This window comes from Enoplosus armatus, chromosome 1 (assembly GCF_043641665.1).
Source record: "Enoplosus armatus isolate fEnoArm2 chromosome 1, fEnoArm2.hap1, whole genome shotgun sequence".
Taxonomy (NCBI): domain Eukaryota; kingdom Metazoa; phylum Chordata; class Actinopteri; order Centrarchiformes; family Enoplosidae; genus Enoplosus; species Enoplosus armatus.
The window spans coordinates 18,427,522-18,447,528 of record NC_092180.1 but is presented as its reverse complement, the minus strand read 5'-3'; the positions used below and the strand labels follow the sequence as shown (position 1 = coordinate 18,447,528).

The 20,007-nt window shown below is 42.9% G+C and overlaps 2 protein-coding genes across 2 annotated transcripts in view; both read right to left on the bottom strand.

Moving 5' to 3' along the window:
- galnt2 (UDP-N-acetyl-alpha-D-galactosamine:polypeptide N-acetylgalactosaminyltransferase 2) overlaps positions 1 to 1,112 on the bottom strand; it is a 45,293-nt gene extending 44,181 nt beyond the window's left edge. Inside the window, exon 1 of the mRNA XM_070903076.1 lies at positions 1,017 to 1,112. Within this exon, the coding sequence (XP_070759177.1) occupies positions 1,017 to 1,112 (96 nt within the window). The remainder of the gene's footprint in view (positions 1 to 1,016) is intronic.
- Positions 1,113 to 5,430: 4,318 nt separating this feature from the next.
- urb2 (URB2 ribosome biogenesis homolog) lies at positions 5,431 to 19,570 on the bottom strand. The gene is made up of 11 exons (XM_070907287.1): positions 19,445 to 19,570; positions 18,783 to 18,959; positions 17,407 to 18,572; positions 17,129 to 17,267; positions 14,511 to 17,022; positions 13,851 to 14,011; positions 13,636 to 13,746; positions 11,857 to 12,099; positions 9,638 to 9,734; positions 8,766 to 8,899; positions 5,431 to 6,294 (listed from the first exon to the last, which is right to left on the bottom strand). The coding sequence occupies exons 1-11, from the start codon at positions 19,568 to 19,570 to the stop codon at positions 6,097 to 6,099; spliced, it is 5,064 nt and encodes a 1,687-aa protein (XP_070763388.1). The 3' UTR covers positions 5,431 to 6,096.
- Positions 19,571 to 20,007: the final 437 nt, after the last annotated feature.

The following is a 20,007-nucleotide window of genomic DNA, read 5'->3' as shown; positions in this document are numbered from 1 at the left end:
TCAGGAAATAGAGAAAAATGCCCATCGCAATTTCCTAGAGTCCAAGGTGGCATCTAATATGTCTCGTCGTCAGTTTACTATCATTTAATAAAAAGGAAGAGCAGCAAACTCTCACATTAGAGACCACCAAATGTTGGCATGTCTTGCTTGAGGAAAAATATCAGAAACATAAAGTTGAATCCCTGACACAGTTTCAACACAAACTGTTGCCATTGTAAGAGGATTTGTTGCAGGGGTGTTGTAGACTGCGTTACTGACTGTAGACCTAAAAATCAGAGAGATCTGGCATCTGAGTGTATGCTGAAATGTTTTCACACAGCAGGGAAGAGCAGACAGAAAATGTGGATACCACAGCAGTCGAGTTAAACTGAATCTAGGTTGTTCCCACAGTAGAAAAAAAATAAACTAATGTTTAAAGCAGTCTTTAGAAGAAAAAACACACACCATGTATTAGTGATTTAACCAGGCGTTAATCTGCACACTTCCTGATCTCTGCTCATTTCTCGGAGCAGCAGCAGCAGCTTGTGCTGACGTGCTCTATAGGCTGAACCCCCCCGCCACCCCGGCCCTGTGAGCCAGGCCAGCAGCCTTAATATTAATAACAACCACTCTGCATGCTTTCACCTTTATTCTGCTCTCACATTAACCGGCGCCGCCACGTTAAAGCAGTTAACGGGCTGCCCGGTGTGGACACGCTCCGCTCCCGCTGCCACGGGAAGGCAACCACCGGCACAGCGGGAGGTCTGTGCACGCCACCCGACCAGCCCCGCTACCCTGCTGCCCTTGTCCACACTCATCTCCACCAAATCAATGCCTGCTCACTGATACTAGCAGGCCCTTTATCACATTCCTCACAGCATCGATGCAGCCGCAAAAAACGAGTCCTCGATAAGAGGCACAGCAGCGCCAAATCACACCGCTCCATCTTCGCTTTGTCCTGGAAGAAAACATCCACACGGACACCGAGACGGACCGTGTAGCCAGAAAAAAAAGCAGTCGGGGAACTGAAATCCTACCTTTCGACTCAACGCTGTCCCCGAGTAGAAGTAGTAGGCTATCCCCAGCACCCACAGCACGGCAAAACATAACAATATCCGCGATTTCCTCCGCATGGCTGCCTCGTTTTTCCGTCCGTCTGCCTGTGTGTTTCGTGGCTCTGGTGTGGCTGTAGCGGCTCGTCCAGGTCGGCTGTGTCCGAGCAGGGCGCTTCGCCGTGCGGCGTCGGCAGGCTTCGTCAGTTGGTCAGGGGGAGTGGAGGGAGCAGGAAGCAGCCAGCCAACATCAGCGGGGTTAGAGGGCAAAGGCTACCCGACTCTAATCCAATCAAACACCGGCACAGGCAGCGCTGGAGGAGGGCCGGGGCTGGCAGCGAGTCGAGCCGAGCCGAGCCGATCCGTGCTGTGCGGTTCCGTGTTAAAGCCGAGTAAAGGGGGTGGGGACGGTGCCTGTAGGAAATTATTGTTGTAAAATGTCAGTTGTGTGGCTCTGGGAGCTGAGAGAGAGGAGCTATGATCATCATGATTTTACTTTGGTGTGGAGCTGCATGTGCTCCGAGGAGACGCTAGGGGCGCCAGATACACTTCAAACCTGGTTTGATATGAGAAAACAAAAGATTTCGCCTTATTTTATTTTATTTGGGTCCTTTTCTTCATATGGTTCCTCCCTTCCTTCCTTTATATCTATCTCACTTCCTCCCACCCTCCTTCCTTCCTTCCTTCCTTCCTTCCTTCCTTTGCTCTTTTCTTCCTTCCTTCTTCTCTTGGTTCCTTAATTCACCTTCATTAATTTCTTCTTTTGGTCCCTTCTTCAAACCAGCAGTTTTTCTCATATCAAATAAGCAAACAGCTCTCACTTTGGACAGGAAATTGTGTATATATGTAGGTCCCCATTGCTCACAGTAAGAAGCTGATTGAAAGAAAAAAGGTTATTCGGGTGAGACATTTCAGAGCCAATCTGACATTGTTGAACCACTTGAAAGCACAGTTCAAATAGATATTTCAACTCTCTCTGACATATATCTAAGCTGGAACACCTTCATCTAAACTAAAAGGTCTAGTTCATGTTCAGCATGGTTCAATCTGCTTCTGACATTTTTCATTTTAACGGTGACAAAATGTGATTTTGACTGGAGAGCAAAATGCCCCCGCAGTCCAAGTAAAAATGCCATCAATACACACTTTGTGCTGTGCCTCCAAAGAGTTGTCCCAGAAGTATTACACACACACATTTATTCATCGCTGCTCCCGCTACGGTGGTCTAAGTGTGTTTATGTTACCTACAGTAGTGTTAGAGCATGGATGGATGGAAGTCAAACTGAAGTTAGAGAGAGAGAGAGAGAGAGAGAGAGGTGGAGGAGCAAGAAGCTAAGAAACAGATGTGCAAGTTTAGCAGCACTGAGGTAAAAGAGGTTTTTATCTTTTGCCCTTGCCCCGGATGTCCTGAATAACCGTTATGAGGGTCTCAAATTACCCCAGAAGAGGATCAGTTTGGCTTTCAAGACCTCCTTCAAAAATAGAGTTTAGAAGTCTGTGTCTTGGCTGTTAACTTGTTGGCCATCTTAACCCATGCAGTACCTTTAAAGAGTTACTCTAAATACGATTAACATGCTTGCAGTTCATTATCATCTTTCATTGTATAGTAATAGTACTATATAAGAACACAATCACAAGCAAACTGCGGTCAGGCTTTGAGATTAAAACAGAAATCATGTACATTTTAACTGAGTGGTCATTGAAACTTCAGCCAAACTATGGGGAGGGAACATTTCAACATCTGTCTTAGAGGTGCAAAAGATACTTTATTCATTGATCACATTTCAACAGAATGACAGCAAATACATAAGTCACTGTGAGAGTTTAGTTTTGTACATGACAGCACAAAACATAATCAGAATCAGAAAAAAAATGAAGACCAAGAATAAATCAAGGCCAACAATGAAGACTGAGAGGTGATTCAGGGTGGAGGTAGTGTTACCAACAGGGGTCTGACTCTCAAATATTGTTTTTTATAAAAATTATTATGATCCATTTTACACGCAAGATTGTTATTCTTTAAAAGAAAGAAAAACTCATCTCAGCAAAGAGAAAACTGCTGCGGCAGAGACGTAGGCAGGAGGCCTCAGATTTAAAGAATTAAAAGTCTTAAAAACCTATGATGAAGTGCCAGTGAAATACAAGCGCAGCCACTTAACTGCGTTAGATGTGTTTCAACATTAGCTGAGCAGGGAGGATTGTGTAAAACTTGCCTAACTGGAAGAACTGCTGCTGAGAAAAAAATGAATTTTTCTTTAGGTCTGGAACATGGACACCTGTAACTTCACTGGACCTGGTAAAGCAGAACCAGATCATACAGAGTTACACATGCATGACAGACTGAAGAATACACGTGCAATTCATGCTCTCTGAATCTGACAAATAGTTGGAAGCTACACTGAAATAAATTGGACTTAAACACAATAGCAGAGACACATCCCAGCAGTATTATGGCTAGATTTGTATCCAGCATTGCTAGATTCACAATCATTTGTAACATGTTTTTATGTACGTTTAGTGATATACCTTGTTCTAGTTTCATTGTATTAAATTAATATTGCCTTTATCTGCTGAGCTTTATATATTGGGCAATTTTGTAGTACTAAAACATTCTTACAATTAATGCAGCTGAACACACATTTCACACAAAATCTCACAAACAAAATTTTGTGAGCACTACTGTTGTGAATGCTACTTACGTAGCGGCGCAAAATAATGCCAGAACATTTTCTTTCAATATTGTTTGACAATAACCGGGTGACAAACCTCAAACAAGCCTCAGTTTTCGGCAGAAACTGGAAGGAGAGTGAGAGGTCAACGAAAGACCTGCTCAGTCTTCACACCGCAGTCCTACAGAGTTCGTAAAGAACAAAAAGGGGACATATGAGTCAGAACAAAACAAAAGTGCCCAACATTTCTGAGAACTGCTGCAGGAGAGCTGGAAAGATACGTTCAAGACGTTTCCTGTCTGAACTGTTAACTAAATGCCTCATTTGTGAAGCTTTTACTGAGGCAAAAAGCCTCTTTGGGGGACCATGGTTTTATAAACACTTGTCCATTTTCTTGAGCTCTGCTTTGATGCTCTTGTTTTGCTAAATTAACATTTTCCATTTCCAAGCATTTACATAAACCTCGAGGTAAAAACATCGTCATCTGAAAGAGTTTTTTTAGCCAGTCTGATCAAACCCCTAATTACCATAATATGAGAAAGTACATATTGTACATGGAGCCAGTGTCCATTTTATTGTCAGTCTGTTTTATTCATTCTAATATTATTTCCTATACTATCCGACAGCTACATCTATTGCTCAGGTTTAAACAAAACAAAAAAACTGTTTTCAATGAAGGCCCCCAAACCTTTTAATAGGTAAATGAATCAGCTCTTACTGCACTGATTAAAAAATGCAACACTGAGATACTAAATAATGTTAAATATGGACTTTCAGTACCTTCAGTGCATCAAAGCCACAGATCATTATTTATTTCGTCGACTACAGTAGTAATATTGATCTCTGTGAATTCTCAGACTGTTTTGCATTAATGTTTACAAACAGTGTCAGTTTAAACGATCAACTTACAGCATGAAAACACTGAGCTGTCACTTACTGCCAGCCTGTGTATCAACTGCTCAGTTGATCCATTGAAATTAAAATAAAACAACTGTCAGTTCAATTTCTCTAAACATAAAGCAACCAGCTACTGGGGGCGACAGTGTTTCTACAGAGGGCGTCACACGATGACACATTTACAGATTTATATACCTTCATTAGAAAATACGAGGGCTTTCCACTCATCAGACAAATATTCTTTATGTAACTGTCGTCCACCTAAAGGTTTTTCAAATAAAGTACTCACAGTAAATCCAAAAGGTACTGCTGCAGTAACTAAAACACACAGAAACATTATCATAGATTTTTCTTGAAATCAATGTGTTCAAATAAGAGTGGTGATAACAGAAACAGTATAATCTCTTGTTCTGCCAACTTCTGATGGTGTTTCATAATGTAAAAGGCCCAAAAGCGCAGGTCTGTGAGATTCCATAAATCCAATTTATCGTTTCCTCTACTTATTTAATAGTAACACCGCTGTGACTGCATTATTTCATCATTCATTTGTGTCTAAAAAAAGCACAGTCCGTTTGTACCTGCAACGTCCCCGGTTCAAACCCGCCTTTGTTGCATGTCATCCTCTCTAATCTCCCCTGACAGTTCCTGTCTGATCCTCTACTGTACTGAATAAAGGCAAAAATGCACAAAACTATATAAAAACACAACAAGTGTGCACAAAATGACGCAATTAAACAGGCTTGAGATGGCATTGTATTTAAATGTGTCTGTATTAAATCATTACGTTTTGTTAAAAAACAAAACAACAGCAATATAGAAAAGACAATTCACACATGTATCCATACTTTCTTCAGCAATTCAATGAAATGATAATCATATCTCACAAAAAACAGTTTCTTTAATTTATAATATAAACAAATTTTACACATCATTTGTCCTGGTTGCAGTGACAGGACACACTTCCTGTATCGACTCCATCAGACCATGAAGGTCCTCCCACAGTCTCAGTGCCTCCAGTCAGTCATGTGCTCTATGTTTATGATTAGGGTATAGCCAAAGCGATCCACCTGTAGATAGCTTTGTGTTTGCAGACTACATATATATGTATAATCAGGCAGCACAATTGCGTTCTTAATGCCTGTGGGTCTGGTTATAACACGGGTAAGGCCATTACATTTTTTCTACCTCATTTTAACTATTTTCAGTTTGATCTACTTAAATATCCAAAAAGGTGAGGTGGCATGCAGCTGTTCTGCTGGCTCTCTCCCGAGAGTGTCTGTATATTGATTATTGTGTTGTGTGTTGTGTGTTTCAATGGCAATGTCCAATTTCTTATTTTTAACAAAAAACTGGAAACATATGGTATCCACAAGCTGTCTGATTTCCCATTCACAAGCAGAAATTACATATAGCCAGTCTTTCCATGGCAAATAAAAATGTATTCTAATCTAACTAAATTGAAACCTAAACCATAGGTTGATAGTGGTTGTTGTGGCAGTTCACACAGTGTACTTGTCCTCTCCTTGGCGCTGGGCTTTGTGGTAGTGGATGTAGCTGCCGTACAGCTCATTGAACACCTCCCTGACACCCATCTGCAGTCCGGCCGTCAGAAACTTGATATCCTGCTCCATACACAGGTCCAGTATCCGATAGATCCCCTCTGTTAGATGCAGCTTAATGTCTGGTCGCAGAGTCACCTGGAGAGGCAAATAAGAGGGCAGTTATGAGAAAGGAGAAGAAAGCGGAGGAGACAATAGGAGATAAGACAGGAATTTAAAATATGGCAAAAGCAAGCTTCCATAGACTTAGTTACACGCCCACTGCGAGTCCTCTCAGCTTCCCTATTTTCCTCATGCACTTTAACAAGACCTTGTTTTTCCTCTTTCTTAGTTAATTAATGGCAACATGATACAGTATGTCTTCATACAGCCTGAGGGACAGCTTGAGGCAAACATATCGAGCCATAAATTAAGTGCCAGAATAGTTGAATATTCATTCAAGTCTCATGTCCAGCTTCATTTTCAATAAGCATCAATTTGAGTGGCATCAAAGACAGAAAATGCAAATGTTAAGAGCAGGACACTGATGATCAATTAATTATAGTCCTGTTTGAAACAGGAACAGCAAATATTCAAAGAGGCAAATGAAGCGGAGGGTTCGTTATAAAGAAACGGTCCATAAACCTGGATTTTAGAATCAGAAAAAAATTACTTCCTAACATTATTGTTACTGTCTCTATTTTCAGCCTGCTGTACTGTAGATGTGGTGCTCTTCTGTGATAGTGGACATTTTGCCATGTTGAGGATCAGATCTGAAACTCAATACACAATCTTGTCAAGTGACCCAGATCCATACGATCTGATTCAGTCTACCTGTCCTAATACCTCTGTTGGGATACGCACACACAAGCACGCACACGCACGCACACGCACACGCACACGCACACTCTTCATATCTACCTGTGTGACAGAAGCAGACAAAGGACACAACACCAAAGTTAGCTCTCTTTCTCCAACAACACACAAATGTGCACGTGCACAGTGCTCAGTGAAGCCTGCGCTACAAGCCAGGAGGAAATTCAACAGTGTCTGGTTATTCATCCCTGTTACATTATACCCCCACAGGTACACAGGTGTTACACACCATGACCTGATTACTCGTACAGTTGGCTGGACTGCAGCCGTCAGACCTTTGACGTACATCATTATAAAGAGCGTGAAGATGATGGCTGCTGTGTGCTGGTGACTGCACCCGTTAAATGATTAGATAAAACGTCTCTCATCTAATTACAGGCTTCACATTATGAAGAGGACAGACTATTGTTAGTTTTCTGCAAACAAAGCTAAAGTATCAAATGTCATGTGAAGCAGCAGTTTGCAAAGGTTACAGTTAGTGGTACGCTGACTGTCCTGCTGCTGTTATTATACCTGGATCTGGATTCTGTGATTCCTGAAGAGATCAGGACACCTATTTCATGTCTGTTGCTCTTTATGAAGTTCCTCCCCTTTTTGTCCTTTTTCCCAGTTTTTCTTGTGAAATTTTTCTTATCCAGATTGTGGGTCTAAAGACAGAAAGATAGTACTGCATATGTGACACAGTTGTATAAAGTCTGAGCTGCGCAAAGTCTGATACAAGTTTGAAAATGAAAAAAATCTTGAGGTGTGGAGTTAGAAAGAAGTGAGCTTATCAGACCTGTGTAGCGACTTAGCATAACACACCTGTATCTCAACTGAACTGTCAGCGGTTGTATTGCATTGTGGGGCAGGTTTTGACAAGGCATGAAGTAAAAGATACGATATCTCTGGTTCTCTTACATCGATTCTGATCCCTTTTTCTTAAAAGGTTCCACCACGAGTCCCACAATGTTACAGGAGTGCAGTGCTAAATCAGTGGAGTACTCTTTTAATAGGGTTTTCAATAGAATAGCCACTTGTTCAATATCAAGACAGGCGCCCCAAATTGACAAACTCCACCAGCATGAAAACGGTACTTTTCTCACTTCAGCTCCACTCTGGTCTAGTAACACCTGGCTGCTGCACTGAAAGCTCAGTTCAGGCTGAGAGCCATTAGAAACAGTTCTTATGGAGAGACGGCTAAATTACCTCTGACTTACAAAGAGCTCCATCTCTTTCAAAAGCCTCATTAAAAGCACAATATAAACCCAATTTTAGGATCATTAGATGACTCACACAGAGCTCAATGAAACCCAAACACCTATTTCTCACTATTACAGTCTGGATGGATGGACGGGTTCTTTCAATGTGTGACTCTGCTGGAAAGTGCTGAGTCAGGTTGGCGTCATGTTAAATACAGTCTGGTAGCGGAGAGGAGCCGCGTTCACAAACCAGACGTGACTCACTGCTCTGAGGGAACATCCAGCCTAAAGCTTCATTCCAGCACATGGAGTTTCAGTAATCCTGGACCTGTTCACTCAGATTTGTGAACATTCACGATCTGGCCAATGGAAATACTTTCCAATCGCTGCTCCTGAGCGTCAGCATCGCCGTCACTCTGCTCGGCTGAATCTCGCCGGCTCAACGCACACCACCAGACAAACTGGGCTGGATCAAAGGATCAGCTGAGATCCTGCTCCCTCATTCATACGTGTGTGTGTGTGTGTGTGTGTGTGTGTGTGTGTGTGTGTGTGTGTGTGTGAGAGAGTGTGTACCTTCTGCAGCTCTGTGACGTACTGAGCAACCATGAAGGCCGACAGTGTGGTGAAGCTCTCAGCTGTAGCAGCAATGTGAGAGTACATCCTCTCTGTCAATCTGGAGCACTGCAGGTACACGTCACTGTCTGGACCTTCAGAAACAGAGATTGATGCTAATTCATGAAGCTGTTTACATGTGACAAATCAAGTTTGTTTATCTAGACATCATCCCCGGGTATACAGAGGCCATTATACCCAGGATTAGTGGTTTGGGTGCAGTTTCCTCTGGACTTGTTGCACTTTAATTGCACTATTAAGGCTTAATTCTTAGTTTTTTAAGCCAAGGTAATAAATTCACTTGGACCTCCTGAAGAAGTGAAGTTATTAGAGGAGCAGAGAGTAGAATGCGCCTGCAGAAAATAAGAAACAAACTGAAAATTACAGATACTTCTACAACTTGCTTAATCAGCAGACCTATTGGTTTGTAAATAAAGATTTCTATGTTGATTAAGTTGAGATTTCTGCAACAGATGTCTGCAGTTTACAGTGGATTAAGACTGAAAAATAAGTCAAGATTATGAATGCTCCCTGTCTTTACATTTCTCTCTTTCTGGAAAGCTACTCCTGTTGAGTAAATATCACAAACTGCCAACAGTGTGTGTCTGGGCATGACACCAGTGTGTGCCTACCAGTTCCAGTAGCTTCCAGTAACAGGAAAAGGGTAGAAAGACGAAATTTCCTCCTTAAAATTCATTACAGCATCAAACTGACACTCAAGTTGATTTAACTGAATTCACACTATGCCATTTGTTACTAATCTGCTCTTATTCTTTTTATTCTTATTTTAAGGTGATATAACAAGTCTTCTTGTCCGAGTCTGTGTGTGTTACCTGTGTCACTGTCTCCTCTCTGCCGGCCCTCCTGCATGATGGAAGCCACCAGATGGTAGAAGACATTTAAGAATGACGGCGCTGCGTCCAACACCACCTGGACACATAGGAAGTATACAGTCACGAAATATATTCATACAGTCAAACAGTCAGATTCACAGAGTGATAGTACATTTAATCTTGAGGATAACCAACTGACTTCAAAGTATATGACTGCATATTCACAGCGCTAGTACAGTAGACTTTCACATGAATCCTGCTCTGCCAGACGAACTGATGGAGAAAGAGTGGTTTACGCCCTCAGAACTTCACTTTAAATTCTAGCGGATATTTGCTTGTTTAAAAACAAATGTGTAGGTTAAATTACAGGGAAATGTGTAGAATATTTGAATATTTCACTTTGCAACAAACAGAGAATATACATGTGCCATTGTTGTAGAATGCGGTAAAATGTTTTTTTCCCCCCTACGTTTAATGAAACTTGTGTGGAAATGAAAAGTTTTAGGAACATTTAGGAAGTTAAACAGAGAAACCTTTTTTAAATTTGGCCAAAACAGCCCTGCAATATCCATCCACCACATCATTTTCACTGCTTGAGTCATAACAGAGCCATAAACTTACAGTCCAAAAAATGACTGAGGTAAAAGTTGGATTCCCACAAGAGCTACGTTTGCATTTCTGTCCATACGTCTCTCTGTCTCTCTTTCTCTCTCTCTCTTCAAAGCCTACAGTGGACTGAAGGAGGGATGAGGAGAGGGAATATAAATGAGGAGGAGGTGATGTCACCAGCTCTGGTTGGAGCTCGGTAATGGTTTCCATCGACTTAAACCCACTCCATGCCAACCTACACCGCATGCCAGCTCCCCTACCCCTCCTCTCCACCTCCTTCATCTCGGTCCTATCACACCCCCTTTCTCCAGCTCACTTCCCTCTTTTCTATTTTGTCCTGAAACGTCCCTCGTGCATTGCATTCAAATCACATCTTTGTCTTGTCTTCTCCGTCTACTGCTTCTCCCCTCATCTCTTTATCACTTTTTATTCCCCTCTCTTCCTCTATAAATGTACTCTCCTTTCTTGCATCAACTCTCCTCTCAGTTGTTACCTCCCCCCTCCCTCTCTCCTCTCCTTTACCGCTGTCTTTTGTCCTCACAAACATCTGATATCAGTTAGCTGGTTCTGGCCTTGTTTTATTCAACGCAGCTGGCTCATTTTTTCTAAAAATAAAAAAAAAACATTTCAGAAAGGGAGAAACTAAGAAATTATCACATTAACACCATTTTAACATGAATGCAGCTGGTAAACCAAACAAAAGGCTGTGTGTGGGCTGGAATGCGGATTCCCATTTAAACGTTTTACATTTCTAGTAAAATGTATTTCAAAAGGGAAAAATGTTGTTCTTTCTTGACAATTTGGGTGTAATGCAAGCACTTCGAGTAAAATCTGAAGATTTGGCCGTTTTCATTTTCATGCAGCTGCAGGATGACTTTAGTGAGCTGCAATATCCTTTTGTGTAAAGCGACATTCCCCTGGGGCATCCTGTGGGCTCAGCAGCAGAGTTTAAGGTATGCGGTATGTGCCTTTTATTTAAATAAGGGATTCAAACCAGCAGCCTTGACCTATAATGGCCTTCATAACACAAGGGCGTAGGTTTGGTTATACAAAATTCATTCTTTTCTTTATTTATTTAAGTTTATATCATCTAGCAAATGATAAATTAGAATTAAATTGGTTAGCACGCTTTCCATAATAATGTTAATATACCAAAAAAAAGACACATTTTGCATTCTAATGCACTAACCCAATAATCACCTATCATTTCCCTTAAAGATCTGATCTTTAATAAATATTATGTTATATAAAAAATGTGACGAAATATCTAAACTACCATTCCCAATGTCAACAATGAACCTTGAATCTCAACACAGTCTCTCTGTACTCTGGTGCATATTTTCTGTATTTTTGTCCTTACACCATTTTAACTCACATTTATGCTAGAGTTGTTGGTTGCTATGTGTATGGTTATATTATAGGTGTTTATACCACTCCCATTTGCTCTATGTTTTTTTTCTTTGACTATTACCATATCTTGATGCAGGGGCTCAATTAAACCTGATTTTAATCTAATCTGGTCGTTTAATTCTCTCTACTACACCTAAAAACCTTTGATAATATTGCAACCATGTTTGCTTCACTCCCTCCCTCCATCTGCCTCCTCATACCTGAGGATGACACTGGACGATGGCAAACAGCGCCTCATGAACAGCCGTGAACACTGACTGGTAGACGAGCGGGGTCAAGTGGTCGAGGGGCACCGACTGGAGCGCTCCGAGGACCAAGATCACATGATGAGGGTTGGTGATGCGCCCCTCCCCCTGGCGCAGCAGTGATGTCATTGACATCACCGTAGGAACAGTAAAGGGAAGGGTCAGAGAGACGTCCTGACTGGACGATCTTACTAAGAACTGTAACACAGAAAGAAATGCACACAGAGAGTTAGAGAGATAAACATATTCAGACACAAGTATGAGAACAAGTACTTGTTAGTATACACACACAGAAGTGAAACTGACAAAACTGTCATTAGTAACATTAACGATGGCTCTATTCTCTTCAAGCATCCCAGTAAGTCATGACAGTGTGACGGTGAGCCAGCATGCACAATACCAGGACCCACAAACTGTAGCAGCTTAATGGAATTCAGCCGTCATTCGTTTTATTATGCTGTGCAAGAACTGTGTGTCACAAACAATAGGACAAATATTGTACTGCTTTTAAAACATTCATATTTTATAGGCATTACATTTTGATGATTTAAGACTTTTGTAAAAGGACTTCCTCTCACACCGTCTGAAGAGAAGAGAGTGTGAGAAATATAGAAGAACGGATCAGACAGATGACAGACATATGGACATAATTAGTGTGGGAAACAGACAGAACAGCATGCTAAGCATATTGAAGTACTGTACGTGTCTGTGTCTGTCTCCCTGTGTCTGTCTCCCTGTGTCTGTCTCCCTGTGTCTGTCTCCCTGTGTGTGTGTGTGTGTGTGTGTGTGTGTGTGTGTGTGTGTGTGTGTGTTGTATGGTTAAGCAGATTGCGGTGTTGTCTGTCTGCTCCACCCAGCAGGCCTCATGTAAAACACATTGACCAAAAGAGCCTCAGTGGAAATTACAATGAAGAGGCAGTCCAACGGAAATCTGCAGACTGTGATTGTCACTTGGCTGCTGAGTCACTCAAGATAGCTGTCACATGTACTTACAGCACATTGTCACTAAAATTATTACTGATGTAGGGGCAGAGAACATACTGTAAAAAACTCTCTGCGTGGTACTGTCCCCCGCTTGTCTTAACATTTCTGTGCAAGTCGGCTGCTCTAGCTTTATGGTTTTCTTTCGTCTAAACATGGGGAAAAATATTTGAATCACAAGATTATCAAAATGTAATGAGAACCATTTTAGTGGCACTAAGGGATACTTCTATCCAGCAAGTGCACTTTCAAGTCAATTCAATCCATTTTTTCAAAGCTGGCCGCAGAGGTGTGTTCTACAAATGTCACCCTGTGTATCTTCATCCCTGTGATTTTAAACTACATATGCTGATTGGTTGTTTTTTGAAAACGGTATTTGAACAATGCAACATCACACACATGCAAAACACAATAGTGTTTTTAGGTTAGAAGGCAGCTCCTCCTGTCAGGTTGGCAGAGAAACTGCAATCATAACATATAATTTCCTTCTCATCCTGAAATACCGTCACCACTCCTGAAGTTTGAATTTGGATTCTCAACGCCATTTTCAAACATCTTAAACATTCAGAATGTATAAGGTCTGATATGACTAGTTTAACAGCAAATTATTGCAAAATTGACCCAAACAACAACATTCACAAACCTTTGTTTGAGTGCATGTGCACATGAGCATTTGAGTGCATGTCTGTCATGTGTTTGGTGCATATGACTTTGTGTGTGTGTGTGTGTGTGTGTGTGTGTTTTTTTTCTCACCACCATAGCAGATATAATCTGAGGTGCAATGAGCCACAGAGCTTTACAGCAGGGCTCAGGTAACTGACAACAGGACAGCAGCTTAATGATGATTACTGTAGATAGCACCTCCTGGAAAACAGTAAAGGAGGAGTGGGAGTGAGAAAACAGTTCATGTCACTGCAAATATGATTCACTGTGAGTGTACAAGCTATCAGGAGTGATCTTGGCCTCACCCTGTAGTTTCCTGCCCTCAGCTGGCCGGTGTCCAGTCCCTCTCTGATCATCAGTAGCAGCAGGTTTAACTGACCTGTTGTACTTTTCTCCACCAGGTGGCGCAGCAGCTCCTGCACAGCTGGCTCCAGCTCACAAACATCATCCGAAGACAGCCAAGAAGCTGAGAGCAAAGTGAAAATGTGTCACAATCAGGATAATGATGCATGGCTGAAATATAAACTCCATTCAGTCAAATCAACAAATAAGTGTGATATATTCACAAGAGTAGACTCAATAAAAGGATATAATGTATTAAATATACAATGTTCAATGTTTTACCGCCCCTTTACAAACATGAGGGGGCAGAATATTATAAACACATTTTAATATACAGTACCAGCTTACCTGATGCCAAATTTGTAGGCCCAATACTAAAAATAATTGCTGTGTGATAACACTTTTGTTTGATTTGATTTGCTTTTGTGTGAAATATAATGTCTCCTACAAATAGACTGTCATGTTTGTTAGCTATTGCAACACTAACGCGTATTATCTAATAAACTAAATGCACTCAGTTGTAAACTGTCAACGTGTGCAATGTGCAGAGGTAATTACTGAAAGGACAACACTGACTGACTGCACAGGTGAATCATATGTTTGTTTCTCATGTGTCCATGTACCTGTCAGCAGTCTGTGCACATTCTGCAGTATTTGCATGTACAGCTCATGCAACTCCTCCCCCCCCCTCTTCTCCTCTCCTTGCTCCTCTTCCCTCTCTCCTCCTGTCTTCTTCACTGCTTTGTAAAAAGCGGACAGGAAATGGAGAGCCGACATCAGGAAGTCCATGGGCCGGTGGGCAGAACTTATTTCTTTGAGGATCTGCTGGCAGAAGCCCTGATAGAGGGTCATGTGACTCAGCTTGGTGCCATTCTGCTTGTCCTCTCCCTGCACTGACAGTGCGGACAGCTCACAGTGCAGCATGATAGTAACAACTTCTACAACAAAAGCTTGACCGAGGACGCTGGCTGGCTGGATGACTGACTGACTGACAGCCTGGGGCTTCAAGGCAGACTCAACGGCTGGTCCCAGGGAAGCAGTCGTTCTGGCGAGCATTTGGGTCAAAGTTTGATCCATTGGTTTACTCCTTCCCAGGTTAGAGGTCATTGCCTGGGAGAAAGATGCCAGCGATGCCAGCAGGAGATGAACAGACGACATGGACGCTCCTGGATCTGGTTTACCTGACACACCTGCTGAACTGGGTGCCACAATTTGCCTTGCTATTTCCATACTGGTAAGATAGGAGGCAAATTGGTCCAGGTTGAGTCGAACACTGCTGTTTCTGATTATAATCAACTGGATCAAGGACCTGATGAAGCCCTGTACAGCTTTGATTAAATCCAACCAATCAGGGCTGCATGTGGCTCGAAATCTTCCATTGTTGCTATGCCAGAGGAGAGAAGACACAGCAGCCTGCAGCAGAGTACCACCATGTATGAGCTTCAAAACACTTTCGAAGTTTCTACCCTCCAGGAGACAAGTCAGAATCTGGAGCAGCTTCACCAGGAACACAGCATCATCTCCAGACTCAGGAGCATCCACGGCCATCTGGTCTGACTGACTGGAGGTGGAGTTGAGCATGAAGAAGAGGAGGAGGAAAATAGAGGAGAGATCCTCAGAGTTCATCGCATCTGGGTTTAGGTTTGTTATGATTTGGAGTAAGTTTACCAGTTCCTTGCTCTGTGTGTCAGTCAGCAATACAGACACCTCTCCAGTCTTTGAGGATGCCAATATATCATCAACTATAGTGTCTTTTTTCAGGGTGGGCAGAGGTTGACTGGCATCTCCCTCTAAAGAGTTAGTTCCAGTTCCTTTCTCCTGAAACTTAAGGAGCGCAGGGAAAACCTTGGGTACATGTGCTGCCTTGAGAACACAAATAATCTTTTGTGTGAGGGAATAAACTGTGGCGGAGAACAGTGAAGGTAACTCAGCAAGAACTGGGCTTTGGAGAAGCTGTGAAGATATGAGGGAGACGGTCAGACACCCGGGCGGCCGGTGCTTTCCTCCATCTGTCTGTCTGCTGAGGAGTGAACTGACAAGTACATCAGCTATGCAGCCAGCATCTTCTCTGCTCAGGTACGAAGAAAGCAAAGGCAAATTGGACGTGACAAGATACCAGTGTGCTACGGGGTAGGAGCTGGCATTCACACTCTCTATCTGCCCGTCCCATACCTGCTCTCCATCCAGACTCACCTCGAACTCTGATTTAGCTAAAATAAACTGGGCTGCCGTGTTTAGCAGTGCAGCAGTGCTGGGTTCAGAGAGTAAGGCCGCATCTAACAAAACCTTCTTCATCTGTTGCAAAGTGAGGAGTTTGAGCAGCAAACGGCTTGCGGGGCTGCAGGATGGTTGTAGACATGCTGGAAAAATCTCACCAGATAGAAGACTTTCTACATGGGTTAGGACTGCAGCACGGCCTTCAGTCTCGCTTGCAGCTGCTGTCTGGTCAAGAGATGTGTATTTGCTGCAGTGGATATAGAAGAGCGTGTCGACTTCCACCCAGGTGTATCTGAGGAGGAGAGCGGCCTCCTGGGTCTTCTGTTCCCACAGTGCTCCCATTTTAGACTCTGAGATCTCCTCTGACTCTTTCTTTTTGCCTTTCCTTGGGGTCCTTTGAACTGAACTTTTATTTGTTTTTACAGCCTTTTTCTTTGACAACAGATGTAGTACCTCCTTGACTACCTGTTGCATCTCCTCCATCAGGCCCTGGCTCTTTCTGACTATGGGAAGAGGAGAGGCATTGTCTAGAGTCTTCAGACTAAACAAAACCACATGAAGCAGCTGGCTGAGGGAGAATAGCTTCAGAGATGCATCCTCTCTCTCTTGGTCCACCTTTACTTTTTTATTCTCCCCTTTATCATCAATCTCCATCTTCTCTGCCCTTCTTTCCTCCTTCAACAGGTCAGGTAGTATATATCTCCTGATGCTCTCCAACACTAATGAGCAGATCTCTAGGCCCTGGGAAGGCGGAGTGTCCAGAAGACACGTCCTGAGCACAGCGGAGACACCTTCAGGCAACAGAGGTGGTCGGAGGTGGTCCAGGGCTGGCTGACAGATCACAGACAGGACCTCGGAGAAGAGGCGAGGCAGCTGACGGAGCTTTGTGTAGGTCTGGAGGAGACTGCACACCATGAGCTGTTGGGAAACAAACAGTCAAAACTCACCTCTTACACATTTTACCATTTAAAAAAGTATTTAATTCTGGGGCAGGCAAAAATGTAATTCAGGATTAAGTAGAGACCTGTCTGGCGCGTTGCACTCGTGCTTCCATGCATTCAGAATTAACCCAGGCTGAAGATGACAGCTGGTCCAGGTCTGGTTCAAGAATCAGATGGTTGAGACTCAACAGCACCTTTAAACAGCGGTACCATGCTGGGATGCTGAAAGACAAGACAGGAAAGGTTTTCCACTGAATGACCAAGAAAATTGTTACATGAAAAAGCTGTGACTTATTATTCTGAATATAAAATACTTTTAACAGACAATGACAAAAACATCAAGAGGAGTGTTGTTTTTTACCTTGGCTGGGCCTGGTTGAAGAGCATTTGTCCCAGGGCTCTGTAAAAGTTGAGTTGGACCTCTCCATGTCTGATCTTATCTGCTGCTACATTGTAAATATCAGCTGACAAAGCCTGGCTTAGCAGCGACTCCACAGACAGCAGAGCCAGGCTCCAGCTCTCTGGGGAACAGAGGGAGGCTGGGGGAGACTTCTGCTCGGGGGACACAGAGACTGGCTGGTCTGCTTTGGCAGGTGAGAGTGAGTGTCCCCCAAGACTTATGTCCAAGGCCGGGACCAACCTGATGAGGAAATAGAAACACAGCATCCTGTGCACTTCCTCACTTTCTCCTCTCCCTTTTCCGTAGCTTTCCAGAAAGAACTTAAACAGTAGAGACAATGTGTTTGACTTCACAGTGTAGTGCAGGGGCGACTCACAGTAGCCCTGAGAACTCAGTTTGGAAAGTATGGCACTGACTGGCTTCAAGGGGCCTTTCGCCCCTCCAGGACCACGTTTCCCAGAATCCTCTTTAGATGGAAGGAGCTCCTCCTTGTAGGAGGTCAGGTGCTCAGAGGGGAAGAGAGCTAACTGAAGGATAGAGTCTATCTTGATGCGGATGTCTCTGCACAGGTGCTGACGGAGACGCAGATGTGTGTGAGAAGGTGCAAATTCACCAGAGGTCAGCAGGTGTCTGAGTAGTACTAATGTCTGGATCAGCTGGTTGGTTACCATAGCAAAGACTCTGTTAGGATTGGCTTGTTGTCGCTGAACTGACGAGTAACATGACAGCACCTGAAGCAACACATCAAACAAATTAGCTGAATGAGGTCCCTCCTTTGGCTTGGAAGAGGATTTATTAGCATCCAAGTCTGGCTCATCTGGAGGACTGTCAGTGATTGGCTCAATTTGGGAACTGTCCAAATCGCTGACAGGCTCAGTCATGTCCTCATCTTGACATGTGACAGACTCAGTCATGAGGGGTTCTGTGAGCAATGGCTGTTGTAGCTCACGGCAGGCCAGAGAGCAGAGCTTAGCCAGGAGATCGACCATGAGTTCATACTTGGTGGTGAAGACGGATGAGAGCACAGGAGAAGAGAGAAGGCCCTGACACACACTCAGTATGGTGGACACACACACCTGCGACTTAGAGTCAACACGTGCACACTCCTGGAGGCGGTCAAGCAGCAGCTAGAGGCAAACACAGAAAAGAGGTGTCTTCATATATCAATGTTAACTTTCTAGAGTATGAATGTGCTACAGACAAAGCATTAGTCCAACATGTGATTATGCAGTAGACAATCACAACAAGAAGAATTCAGAGTTGAAATCAGTGTTGCTGCATTACAGACACCACTCTAGATTTGTGGTGGTGTTTTTATTCCAGTATTGCCAGCACACCTGTGCCATGTTGAGCCTCAGACTGATGGTCTTGCCCTGCTTGAGAAGAGAGTGGAGCTTCCTGCTGTGAAGCAGGTCATCCAGGTAACACCACAGTCCTTCCAGGACATTCTGAGAAAACTCCACCTTCTGATTGTACCGGCCAGTCAGAGCGTGGGTGCACCAGTCCAACAGCACCTGCAGTGGGAAGGGTCAAAAAGACAGACATGAACAAATAGATGGTAGACATTTATATGCTACTGTTGAATTGATTTACACAGAAAATCTTTTGTCAACTATCCCAGAACTGGCACTGGGAGAATGTTTTCATAAAATTGTCAAATGAATGACAGTATGAATGAATAATCAACAAGTGAAAAAGAAACTTTACAAATCCTTAAGAGTAGATTTAGTCACAGCATCAGCAGATAAGAACACATACAGTAAAAATATAGGCACAAACTTCAAATAACATTCACTAGATGCCAATCCAAGTCTGTGAAGTACATCTAAAAAACATCCTAAATAGAATTACTACTACAACACTAAATTCTAAAATTGCTGAATGATAAAATTGAATGCTAAAATTCATTCTTTATTTGGAAGGAAAAGATGTAAGACATAATATCTACAGACAATGTTAATAAAATAATGAACTGTAATTTCAGAACTACAACTGTTACTTGTTCCTTGTTGGGCAGCAGACACTGAGAGGAGATCCAGGCAAAACGTGCCAGCTTTAACTTGTCCTCCCACGGAGTCTGAGGACTCTTCAGTTTCAGATGGATACCTGAGTAGATGGCAGCCATCACTGCAGCTGGTGCTACTGCTGCACAGGCCTGAAGAGAGGGAATGGAGAAGAGGAGTCAGGGCCAGAGGGATGGAACACAACATAGGGGGAAAGGTGAGAAGACCTAAATACTGTTTAAATAGAGTAATGATCAGTATTAATTTCATTTTACAGTGATAAACTACATGGGTGAGAAATCTGTGTTTATATGACCATGGTGGTTTACATGTGCAAACACCCACCCACCCAGGAGAGTAAGGAAACCACATCCAGGTCAGACATAAACCACAGACAAGATAAGACACACACACACACACACACATAGAGTAACTAAGTCAGAGGTAGAAAGGTTTTGTTTTTTGAATGTGGATATACTTGTGACAGATCTCAGGTTGCTCCACAGAGAAGGACCAAAGCAACGAAAAGCACCCACTCCAGGTCTGAATCCTATTTTAG

Excerpts from the sequence above, each read along its gene's own strand:
- urb2 (XM_070907287.1), bottom strand. The coding sequence starts at position 19,570 with ATGGCTGCCATCTACTCAGGTATCCATCTGAAACTGAAGAGTCCTCAG. Across the intron at positions 18,960-19,444 it reads TGCTGCCCAACAAGGAACAA|GTGCTGTTGGACTGGTGCAC; the intron begins GTAACAGTTGTA and ends TTCCCACTGCAG. Across the intron at positions 13,747-13,850 it reads TGAGGGCAGGAAACTACAGG|GAGGTGCTATCTACAGTAAT; the intron begins GTGAGGCCAAGA and ends ACTGTTTTCCAG.